Genomic DNA, 12940 nt, shown 5'->3' with positions numbered 1-12940 from the left:
AAAAACTAATATAGAGTAAATTAAATTCACTCGCACTGTAATATCAATTTTATACTTGATAATATTTTATCTAATTTTATTACATGCTTAAAAAATTATGAAAACTGTAATTCTTATCAAATAAATTTTATACGTAATGTAATTATAAATAGTTTAATAAAATAAAAAATATATTTTATATAAAGTATTATTTATTTCATGATATAATAGGAGTAATTAATTCTATAATAGTTAAATTTAAAATCATCAATATTAATACATATTTTTTAAAATTATTTTATAACTTCAATTTCAAAAGTTTTTTTAACCAAACACATTGAATTACTTTTTTTTTAATTTTAATTTCAACCACAGTTTTAACTAAATATCTATTTTTTCAAACCAATCTCAACTAAAAATACTTTTTATAAAATATTTTTTTTCAAATCACAATCACAACATCTACCGCAATACCAAACACACTTTAAAAGATAGAGATTGGGGGGTGGGGTGTTGAAGATTAATGAACTGATTAATGAAGTTTCATTTAGAGTTGATACCAAAACGAAAGTTGATGATGCCAAACGTTTAATTGATGGATATTGAATCAATGATAATTTTTGAAGTCACAATAGATCATTTGGTCCTCATCGTTCCAAGTCTATCAATCCCTTATCTCCTCCCCAACTTGTCGACACCATAAACGGAAAACAAATTGTACTTGGTGATTATTTATCTTTATCCATATTAATCTCAAAAGGGGGGAAAAGTGCTACAAACACTTAAATATTCGCCTTGATTTACTGATTGACATTTCAATCATCCAGCTGCTTAATCCTTGAATTCGAGTTCTACAGTAGAAAGGGTTAGTGGTAGACTAGTGTCAGCCACATGAACCTATAACCTTATTTTGGTTTTGGCCCTACATTAATTTAAAAGAAATGGATACTTTAAAGATAATATATGATTTAATAAAACAAAAAATAGGATAGCCTCTATATTCAATTATTAAAAAAAATTATAATATTATTGCAAAGTACGCATGATCTTCTATTAAGAAATTACACTATGGCATCATAATTATTTTCTTCCTACAGTATTATGATCATAATAATTATTGATGGTCTAGCTTTTCCTCTCTATAAAATATCTCCCTCCAAGCTTAGTGGTCGGCATAACACCCTTTCTCTAACACCCTACTTCCCTCTCTCACTCTCTTTCTTTTTCTCATGTAAGTAACATATGATCTTCTCAAATAGCCTCTATGTTAATTTGCCTTTGCTTTCCTTCTCAAAATCTCTTCTTATTGTATAATTCTTCTCTCTTTATAGTTTATAATTCAAGTAAAGATCCTTTGGTTTTCATGTCATCATTTTGTATTTGATTTCATGCTTACTCGATGTATACTTCAAAATACATGATATTAGCAGATATTTCTCCTTCTTAGCTGAGAAGCACATGTAGGTCGACGTTAATGACGCTTTTTGTGCACTACCATGCAAATAATTAACTAGTTTAGGTACTCAGTCAATGCTTCTTAAGCTTTATCATTTCCAAAAAAGGATGTTGTTTACTTAGTTTGTGTTTGTCCATTGCTATAACAAACTATATCTTTTATTTCCATTTTGTATAGAAAACTGAAGTAATTGAAGTTTCACTTAATTTTCTCGAGAATGCAGAACTCATTCACACCACAAACGCTTTATTTCAAGTGCATATCAAGGAAAGCCTAAATAGTGGAATCCAACAACTTTTTGCCGATCATAAACGAGGTAAGGTAAGGAAAATGAAACTCATGCACGAGTGCTTTGATTGTGATTTATATGCATGTGAACATAAATCCTCCTCTCTCACGCACACACACTATTAAGACTTAAGTATATGACAAAGGTTGGCTTGTTGGTTTGAGGTATAAGATAAGGATTGTGTGAAAACATGGCTAAATTTCTCCTTTCTTGATGTGCAATAATCCCCCTTTCCTCATTTTTATTGCCTGTCAGCTGGGTTTATAGGCCTCCTTTTCAACCTGTGACTGGCTATATGCTTACCCGGGATTTATTTCACTCGCACAAGGAAGATATAGGCTTGAGTTCCTTGCCATTGAAAAAGAAATGATGTATAAACTATGAGAAATTAGTATATCATATGACAAAAAAAAAAAACAAATTGTATTATAGAATCCTTTGAATCTAATATTGACCCATTACACCAATTACCGATCCTCCTCCTACTCCCTCCTACTCCTCCTCCTCCTTATGGTGAAGTGTAGAATTTATCACTTTTTTCTATTGCATCGAAGTTATAATTAGATAGAATTCCCCCCCACCCACCCCAAATATTGTGGCGGGACACACATCACCCTGGCCATTAACCAGTACAAGCACAAACTAGGCTTCTTAATTAATGTAACAAGAAGACTCATAAACATGTTAGTACAATGACTATACTTGATATGATATATGAGACGACGACTGTCAACAGGGAAGTTGTTTTCATTTGGGAGATTTTGCTATTTCTTAATTAATTAGGGGGTGGTTTTGCATCATTTGCGACATGACCATAGCATTCATTTATTCTGACACTAAAGTCAAGCCGTCAAATTAAACCAAAGCAAATGGGGCCAGGTACCATTTCAGATGCAAACCCTAGGCGTACCATATGCTTTCCAGACACAGGAGAAGAGGACATAGTTATAATTCCAAGAGATAAACACAGTAGCTAAGGACTTTTAACTCAATTCTTGGTTTTTTTGTGTGTTTGAATTTTAGAATTTTGGATTCCATCAAATATAATGGAATATATATATTTATAAAATCTTCTGAAAGGATTTAATATTAATTAATATTTAAATTGGTTTGAAAATATCTTTCATGTGATTAAAAAAAAAAAGAAGAAGAAGAAGAAGAAAGAAGCATAGCTGTTGTGTTGGTATATAAAATATAAGGTTTACATTCGTTCAGGTAATTTCCAGGTGGTGTGTGTCTATATATATATATATATATATATATATAAAACATTTTATGTGGCCATAAAATGTTCTACCATATGTGAGAGCAGTGACATTTTGTTTCGTCACACAAGCAGCTGAAAGAGCAACTCCCTTTATGACAATTGTCACTATTTTGTGCTAGGAATTGCCACTTTATAGATCCATGCCCACAGAAGCATTGCCGACATTTATTTAATAAAGTCCCACAACGATCAATAAGAGCTTCTGATTCGTTTCCCATCTTTCTCAAGTGAGGTTTGAAGAGTGCTAGCTAATATTATTTGTATCTAGTATCCCATACGATGTATTTGAGATAAAAAAAATTTGGACTATTTCACAATTTCTTTCTAATATTTTTTATGCTAAATTTGTTTTTCTTGCTCAGCAACAATTTTCAATCCTTTTTTTTAAATCAAACGAAACTTATTTACTTTTATGGAATATCATGAGATCAATGTTTCTTATGCACTTTGTGTTCATGCTATATATGAATTTAATAGTTTATTAGAATACTTGATCTTATACAACGCATCTAAATATTAAAAAAAATAAAGAAAGAAATAAACGAAGCTCATAAGAATAAAATTTAGATATCTTGGAATCCTAGAAAACAAAAGGACATGCAATCAACTATGCCGACAGAGTCCATTACTTGAAAGGAAACGCCACAACGTTTTCATCGACGACGAATGGTACAAAAACAAAATGAAAAGGAGAAAACTTTTGTTTCAACTTTCCTCTCTCTTTGTCCCTATCACACACTAGCTACCCAGAACACACACAGACACCATTTTATTTTTATTTTTATTTTTCGTAAGCCTTTCTAACCTTAATTTACTTGGTACATCTCCTTTCAGGATAAAAGGATGGACGTGGACCCACCTTTCCTAGACACCTACAAGACCCTCTTGGACAAAGCCACAGAAGGTGCTAATGGTCATAAAGAGGTTGTTATTATTGAGGAATGTGAGCTTCCATTGATTGATCTTGGCCGTTTAAATCTTGGAAAATTGGAGAAGGAAAAGTGCAAGTCAGATATTGCTAGGGAATCACAAGAGTGGGGGTTCTTTCAGGTTGTGAATCATGGGATTTCAAGAGAGATTTTGGAGAAAATGTTGAGCGAACAAGTCAAGGTTTACAGACAGCCATTTAATAACAAGAGCAAAGAGTTATTTAATTTCTCTAGCGGGACTTATCGATGGGGGACACCTACAGCTACTAGCCGTGAGCAGTTGTCATGGTCTGAAGCTTTTCATATTCCTATGAATGACATCCCGTTTTCCAATGGTTTCAGTAGTCTCAGGTAATTGCAATTTTTTTAATTTAATGTTCTGTCCTTCTGCTTCCTTCTTTTTTTCCTTCTCTTTTCTTGGAGTGGAATTTGTGGTTTATTTCCTATACCCTTAAAATAAAGGGACGGTTCATCTCAAGGTTTAGGATTTATAATTAATTAATTCCAACAATTTTGTTGATATTTTTAAACTTTATTTTAAAGAAAGATTTAATGAAATTTGAGTCACATGATATGATAAAGCTCTTCCCCCATCCTTTAACATTAAATTCCTTTCCACTTCACTTAATACTTCAAAAACAAAAACAAAAAAAATTATGTATGACAATTTTGAATTTAACCATTAAATTATGCACTTATTCACTTTTTGTAAAATATTAGACCATACATGAATGTTTGTAACAATAGAAGGGGATGGAACTATGGAAAAGTAAATTTGCGGGTTATGATGTATCGCAAGGTAATTATATAGAAAAACACAAGTGAAATTAAGAATCACTGCTTAGTCTAATGAAATTAATTAAAATGAAAAGAATCGTCTTCAGATTGTCTGGGTGGTGTAGTTGGTTATCACGCTAGTCTCACACACTAGAGGTCCCCGGTTCGAACCCGGGCTCAGACAATTGATTTTCTCTTACTCTATGTTAGATTTTTTGCACACAAGAGGGGTCCAAGAAAGTACTGCTTATAGCTCACAGCCACACAGCATTAGACCTTTCAGGATAAGCTTATTTCATGTGATGGAGGAGTACTTCTTCCCATCTCTACGTAAATGCGTTAAAACTTTCCTATAATGGTGAGACAATACACAAAACATATACCTCTTTCTGGGTATACACGCACACCATAGTCAGCATCAGATCTGCTTTGCATAGCTGATGTGATGGGGTAGTACTTCTTATCTCTACGTAAATGTTTCAAAACTTTCCAATAATAGTGAGACAATGCAGAAATCATACCTCCTACTTGTTATATAATTAGACAAGCGAAGTAACAAACACCCCATCATCAGCAGTCAGATCTGCTTTACATAGCTGATGTGATGGAGGAGTACTTCTTCTTATCTCTACGTAGATGTCTTAAAACTTTCCTATAATGGTGAGACATTACACAAATCATAGCTCCTTCTTGGTCTATAATTAGACAAGCAAAATAACACAAACACCATCATAAGCAATCAGATCTGCTTCACATAGCTGCCAATCTGAAAAAAAAGTAGCATTTACATATATATACATATATTTTGCATGCATGGCCTGGTATTTCCATCAGAAAAGTCCACACTTACTAACATGAGGAATGAGCTGTGAATTAATTATCAATCGATAATAGCTTTGGGAACTCGACATGTCTCATTCTATAAGCTCCTGATTTTCACAAGTTTTTGCCTAATGAATCTTGAGTATACATGTTAACAATTAATTAACCATAAATTATTTTGTTTCCTGTCGATCGACTGTAATTTATGAAAAAACTTTCAAAATTTTAAATGTACGAAAAAAGTATTATCAACAATTTATTATATCGTTTTAATTATTAAAAGAAAACATTTGATTGACCCAAATGAAATTTAGGTAGGGTCTTATATATTTTAAACAATATCATATCAATCATTCATTCTGTCATTTTCTTAAAAAAATTAATTGATGTAATCGGAATTTTATATGATTTGAATCCCACACATCCCATATATATTGTTGTAGAAGAGAGGAGGGTCCACCCAAAATTCAATATTTTTTTTTTTATCATTTTCCTTCTAAAAAATTCCTCCTTTTCCCCTTAGAAATACTAATGTGTGTGTGTGTATAATTTCTAAAATGTTCAAAATTCTTTATTATTTTCTTTTTAACAATTCCATTTTTCCCTTGGAATATGAATTGATAGATGCTCTTCTGTGGTTGTCCCACTTGTTTTCTTTCTTTAAAGTACTTGATGTGGCCTAAAACGAATATATCCATGTCAATAATTAATTAAATGGACGCTTGCATGCACAATGGAAATATAAAAAAAAAAAAAAATTACCCTTTTCCTTTTGGATAATTTTCATTTCTCCCATTGAGAAATATTAGTTGATAGGTGATTTTTTTTTTTTGTGATTGTCCATATTGCTGACGAGTTTTTTTTTTTTTCTCCAAATATACTTCCAGCTCGACAATGGAACAATTTGCTACAACTGTTGCTGATCTAGCACAAAAATTAGCTGCGATTTTGGCAGAGAAGTTAGGCTTCAAATCAAATTTCTTTCAAGAAAACTGCATGTCAAGCACTTGTTATCTACGAATGAACCGATACCCGCCATGTCCAATCCCTTCAGAAGTATTTGGCCTTATGCCACACACTGACAGTGACTTTCTCACAATATTGTACCAAGATGAAGTTGGAGGATTGCAATTAGTGAAAGATGGGAAATGGTTCGCTGTCAAGCCTAATCCTGAGGCTCTAATAGTCAACATTGGAGACTTATTCCAGGTAATGGGACCTTTTTTTCTCAAAAGGAATTTCAAATGATCTGAGCCACGAATTAATGGTGACACGAATTAATGGTGACACGACTTCTTGAAATTTGCTAGATTTTTATAGTAGTTAAATAGCTTACAAGAATATCGCTTTTTTCTCCTTGGTTATTCTAACTTTATTTATTTTGAATTTCATTCTAATAGTTTTCTTGTTTCTTTTTCAACTTTTGACTACTTTCCATCTTTACATGTGATCCCCGAAATGTTTGGAATTACAATTCTACCATACTTTTAAAAATTTTAAATTTTTTTATTTAATTTCAAATTATTTTGTGTGTTTTTAGATTATTTTAATATGTTAATATTAAAATATAAAAAAAATATATATTATTTTAATATATTTTCAAATATACAGTAAAAAACAACATTTATCTTACGTTCAAATATCCACTAAATCCACTTGTATGTCCTCCCAGTGGAAATAAAATTTACATGAATTGTTGCTGGCATGATTCTTTGCCTGTAACTGCACGAAAAGTTATTTATTTCCTTAAGCAATAAAATTTAACTCATTAGTTGGTATGGACATGTTGAACATGCATGATGCAGGCTTGGAGCAACGATGTTTATAAGAGTGTCCAACACCGTGTTGTCACAAATCCACGAGTTGAAAGGTTCTCAACAGCATATTTCCTCTGTCCTTCATATGATACTGAGATACAAAGCTGCTATGAGCCTTCAGTTTATAAGAAATTTAGCTTTAGAATGTATAGACAACAAGTGCAAGATGATGTTATGAAATTAGGTCGTAAGGTAGGGCTCCCAAGGTTTCTTGTATAATAAATAATTTTTGTGATCAATTAATTAAGTGGGTGTTCTTTTCGTTTCTACATATAGAAAATGTACTTTTGGGAAATGAAAATATATAGTTATTAACAATTTTTAATATAATTAAATTCTAGCTTGGTAGCGATTAATGAAGTTGCTCAAAATCTCATAAAGATTACGGTATTTCAAGGCTAACAAGATAGCAACGTTCAGAAGGACGACCGACCACTACACCTACAAAACAAATCTTCTTTGTGGGTTCAGAAAACTCTCAATGACTTAAATCAACATTATTGATAGTGAAAGAAAAGAGTCATAGGGACTATATTATGTGTATATGCAAAACAAACCTTAAAGAAAAAGTTTAAGATTTTTTTTCTTAAAGAAGAAAAATATCTCTTACAAAACTATGTAATAGCCTTGAACCCAGGTGTATCCATTTGGATTACTTGAGACTTAGAGTGACATCGACTCACTACAAACGTTGTTATTGTTCTGGGTTTAATAGATTATGTATTATTGATGATAATAACGTTATTAATATTTAGAAAGACATGGTCAGAAACTTCTTCTTCATTTAATGATGTATGTTAATTTACCTTTACGATTGATACTGGATGTACTAGTTTGATTCAGATGTATTGAAAATACATGGTAAATATAATAAATTTCATAGAAAAACCCGAATTTCGCCTCCGGTTAGTGATTCTGACACTAGATAACTTACATTATAAATATTTGGTTTCGTATGACTGCATAGCATTTATATATCAAAAACTTCCAGCCCATGTGAACTTTTGTTGAAGTTCAAGTTTTAAAATTGAATTTGTGGTTAAATCTGACATAGAGATTTTTTGAAAATAGATTTTTCTATTCTTAAATTAAATTGAATTTAAAAAAAAAAAGTTATATAAATTTGGTTTCTTAATGAAACATGGGACAAGAAGCGTTATGAACTACCTATATTGTTCTTAGCTTAAAAACCAAAATGGTAAGAAAATATAGTTTTTGAGTTAATTTTTCATCGAACTACTAATTAACATTATGGCTCAAAATAATTGATTATGACTTTAGGTACAATGGTATAGACTTACTCAGAAGACCAGAAAAAAAAAAAATGAAACGCACTAACAAGTAATATCTTCATATCTTCTAACTACAGTATTTGACTTTTTATGAAGTTTAGCTTTTTATTTCCTTTACTAATTTCTTTTTCTCTATATAAAGACCTATGTTTGTTTTGCTAGTTTAACATTTAATCTTGCTAGCTTTATTAATAAATTTCCTTGATTATTATAAAAATAAAAATAAAAACACTTAAGAACCAAAATATTTATTGGTGATTCTACAAGAAACAAAATCTTGTATCGGTTACCCTCTTACAAAATGGATTTCAACCACTTTTGAGGTGCACTCCTTGAGCCTCGAATCTCAAGTTGCATACACACCGCATGGACTCTAAACACTGAGGCCGCAAACACAATTTATGAACAAAAAAAGAAATGGGAAATGGTAACATGCATGCTATGCTATAATAAAGATTTTTTTTATAGTAAATTTTTTTTATTGTTTTTTAAAATATTTTTGTTTAAAAATATATTAAAATAATATATTTTTTTTTTATTTTTAACATCAATACACTAAAATAATCTAAAATAACTAATTTAAAATAAAAAAAATATTTTTGGACTATAAACATGAAAATAAAAACCTTGAATTCAGTGTCAATGATTTGAAAGTTGAAGAGTATTTCTTAAAACTGATTAAACTACTGAGACCCATATAGATTAAATCCTTAGAAGCCGATTGATTTTCGCATAATGGAAAAGGAAATGGCTGAGGCTGGAGATTTGATTGTTTCAAAATTATAGACTAGCCATTCCCTGGGCTAGTTTGTTCGCTTGTGTTACTTCACTTCTTCCGGGTATCTTTTTTTTCATGGTTGCCTTTGGGGTTGCTTATTTTTCTATCTGTTGGCTTAATTTTATTTGCTTATAAAAAAGATTTTGGGTTCGACATTGCATGACAATTACGAAGAGTATACAGCGTCCAGAGTGTGATGTGTTGACGAGACCTTTCGGCAGGTGAAAATTTTGTTGCCTTGCGCTGATTTTTATGCTGGTTTACCTATCTATGCCTACCAACACCAAATAAATTAAGAAGACATCTTCAACATTCATAAGAGGACATCTTGGAAATTTTTAAACTTTAAAATAGTATTTGAAGATAAGAAAAAACAAAAATAGTAAAGATATAAAGGACATGTTTTTTTATATAGAAAATACATAAATTTATATAAAAATTATTTTATATTTGTATCTTTTAACTAAACATGTTTCTATTTTTTTTTAATAGCTCTTTTATCCTAAGTGCTTTATTCACTAAACTTAGTGGTGGAGCTAACCAAAGCAAGAGGTTTCTGGCATCTCTAATTGGTAATTAAATATTTTAGAGTTTTTGCATGATAGATATGAATTTTACTATAGAAAAAATATTTATTCTCCAGCTTTTCCTTTCTTACTTTATTTCCAAGTTTGATTTTCTATTTTTTTCCCCTAATGGGATCTTCATTCAAAAAATTCTAATTCAACTCCATATTATTAATCAATCAAATGAATTCTTCTTTTTCAAGTTGGTTATTGATAAACCCAAAAAACCCCTTATAAAACTCAACCAAAAAAGGATCAAACCTCCTTCCGGCTCACCCAAGGGAAGGAATCTTCTTTAAACACAATGACATTTTGGATCCCACTTTTTCTATATTTATTAAGTGTATAAAAGTTCTTCAAATACCCATCATATTTATATTAATATTAATATTGTGTAAGAGATAATGTGTAAAAGTTATTTAAGTGCTCACTATATTTTCATCCATATTAATACATATATCAAAGATATTTCCCCTTATTAATTTATATGTTAGGGATATTTTCCCTTATTAGTACATATATTATGAATATTTCTTATCAACATTAAAACATATGTAATGGATACATATGTCATGGATACTTTCTCTCTTTAAAAATATCAAGGTTATATTATATTTTAACCTCTTCTTTATGTAAAAAAAAAAAAAAAACTTAAAGGCTATGAATAGATCATGAACCCTTAAAAAAAAAGCTTGGAATCTCCATTTTCTACTGCATATTTATTTATAGGATATCTGTTTGTAATAATACTATATTTTTTCTCATAACATCACTAACAAAATCATCGAAGAATCCTTATATTCATCAAAAGGGACCTTTTATAAGTATCAGACATCTGTCTTTATACACCTTGACTAGAAAAAATGAATCAGATTATTAGAATTAAGAGATTAACTGATCACCAAGACATAAGCCTTGTCCCTAAACTACTTGGATTTTTTGGAACATCATTTGCGATGTCATATGTGAAAAAGCTGATAAAAAAACCATCATTTTCTTTCTAATGACATTTCCAGGTAATTCTATGACACATAAGCATGATATACTTGGGCTAGAACACTTGATGAATCTACTTGTTATCACAAGCATATTTTCTTATTCGGCTTCTAAAAGCCCATCAACTAAGTGCAACTCATCACCTAGGCTATGTGAGCCCCTTATAAGCAAAATCAAGATTTGTCACTTTATCAAATCTTATCACCCGTTACATCCTCATTCTTGGAAGGGATTGATCAGGGGTCTCTCTAGTGCAATAACATCACTTTCTAATGGATAGAACAGAGGGCTCCCTAGAGTTTAACAAATCATCTCATCATGATATATTATTCTTGATAGGAAGTAAGTTTCTCTTTAAATTAAAATAATTATCTATTTAACATACACTCTCTATCTATATATCTTTAATGGAGACCTCTGGACTCTTACATAATCTTCTTAAAAAGGATTCTTCTCAATGTGATTGCATAATCTCTTTAGAAAAGATTCTCTTTAGTGTGCTTGCATAATTTCCTTGGAATAAGTTCTTTCTAATGTGATAGATACACCATCCATAAAAGTTAGATATGGGCAACCTTAACAAGCAACAAGACCCTCATCCTCTGGTCAAATATATATCACCAAAGATAACTAGAACCCAAACAACTAGCATAACTTTCTAGATAAACTATTAGACCTTATATTATCTCTAGGGATGATCTTGAATCTCTCACTCTCAAGTTTGACATCTTTATCTAGTTGAGGGCTCTCATGCCCTTTATCATTGCAATAAGGCCACAAGACTCTAACTTTTTAAAAAATACAACAACTCTTCAAGAAAAGGATTGATTTAGTCTTCTTAGTGCAATAACATCATTTGTATTGGGTTCCCCTTCGCATCTTAAAATTTTTTCTAAGTATAAGCATCAATATGAGTATGTCCTTTTTACGCTTTAGAAATTTTATAAGTATACGTATTGATAGGGATTCACTCCCTTGAACCTCTTAAAATATTTTTGAAGTATAGGTTCATCCTCCTTAGATTCCCTTCTATCTCTTGAAAATTTTCTACATATGGGTATCAATAGGGATTCGTTACCCTCAACCTCTTAAAATATTTTTTAAGTATAGACTTACTTTTTTTGGATTCCTTTCTATCTGTTGAAAATTTTTTAAGTATGGGTGTTGATAGGATTTTACTCCCTTCAACCTTTTTAAATATTTTCAAACTATAAGTTCACCCTCCTAAAGTTTCTTTTCGCCCCTTAGAAATTTTTTAAGTATAAATATTGATAGATATTTGCTCCCTTTAGCATCTTAAATATTTTCTAAGTATAGGTCATTCTCTATAGTTTCACCTCACCCTTCTAGAAACATTTTTAAACATGGATTCCTTTATGGTTCACTTCTACATACTTAAAATTTTTTTTTTTAAACATGAGACATATCCCTACACATAGGTCCTCTGCCATATTAACTGGGTTTTCACCCTACTTCCTATACAAAACAAAATCAACAAACTCGTCGTACTGAATACTTTTACAAGCCTTTGCATATAAATATCACAAAAACTTGGAAGGTTACTAATAAACCTAAATTTAAGGGCCTAAAAAACCCATTATAAAACTCATATCCCTTAGGCTCCATCAAGTAAAAGACCATCTTCTTTGAGCACAACTACATTTTGGATCCTACTCTCTTTATATTCATTAGGTGTATAAAATATTTTCAAAAACCCATTATATTTCTATTGATATTAATGTTGTGTAGGAGATAGTGTGTAAAAGTTTTTTAAGGGCCCATCTTATTCACATCCACATTAATATATATGTCATAGATATTCTCTTTCATTAATATATATATTAGGGATATTTTATCTCATTAATACATATGTCACCATGGATATTTCTTATCAACATTAATATATATGTTAAGGATATATTCTCTTTTTAATATTATTTGGGCAATATAACACTTTAGCCTTTTCTTTTTA

The 12940-nt window shown here is 30.7% G+C and overlaps 1 protein-coding gene and 1 non-coding gene across 6 annotated transcripts; both read left to right on the top strand.

Moving 5' to 3' along the window:
• Nucleotides 1–1132: 1132 nt before the first annotated feature.
• On the top strand, nt 1133–7658 carry LOC105113421 (gibberellin 2-beta-dioxygenase 8-like). Of its 5 annotated transcripts, XM_011009589.1 has the most exons (6): nt 1379–1498; nt 1659–1751; nt 3826–4271; nt 6407–6728; nt 7325–7566; nt 7604–7658. In XM_011009589.1, exons 3-5 carry the CDS (start codon nt 3835–3837, stop codon nt 7553–7555), a joined length of 990 nt encoding a protein of 329 aa, XP_011007891.1. In that variant the 5' UTR covers nt 1379–1498; nt 1659–1751; nt 3826–3834; the 3' UTR covers nt 7556–7566; nt 7604–7658. The 5 variants fall into 5 exon arrangements, with proteins under 5 accessions (XP_011007892.1, XP_011007894.1, XP_011007891.1 ...); XM_011009590.1 differs by lacking the exons at nt 1379–1498; nt 7604–7658 and adding an exon at nt 1133–1210 and having other exon boundaries at nt 7325–7567; XM_011009592.1 differs by lacking the exons at nt 1379–1498; nt 7604–7658 and adding an exon at nt 1185–1210 and having other exon boundaries at nt 1652–1751; nt 7325–7567.
• On the top strand, nt 4808–4881 carry TRNAV-CAC (transfer RNA valine (anticodon CAC)). Its single transcript has one exon. It is a non-coding gene; the product is annotated as a tRNA-Val (tRNA).
• Nucleotides 7659–12940: the final 5282 nt, after the last annotated feature.

Source organism: Populus euphratica, unplaced genomic scaffold (assembly GCF_000495115.2).
Source record: "Populus euphratica unplaced genomic scaffold, PopEup_1.0 scaffold426.1, whole genome shotgun sequence".
NCBI lineage: Eukaryota > Viridiplantae > Streptophyta > Magnoliopsida > Malpighiales > Salicaceae > Populus > Populus euphratica.
The sequence above is the reverse complement of the archived record's forward strand: the minus strand, read 5'-3'. Positions and strand labels throughout refer to the sequence as shown.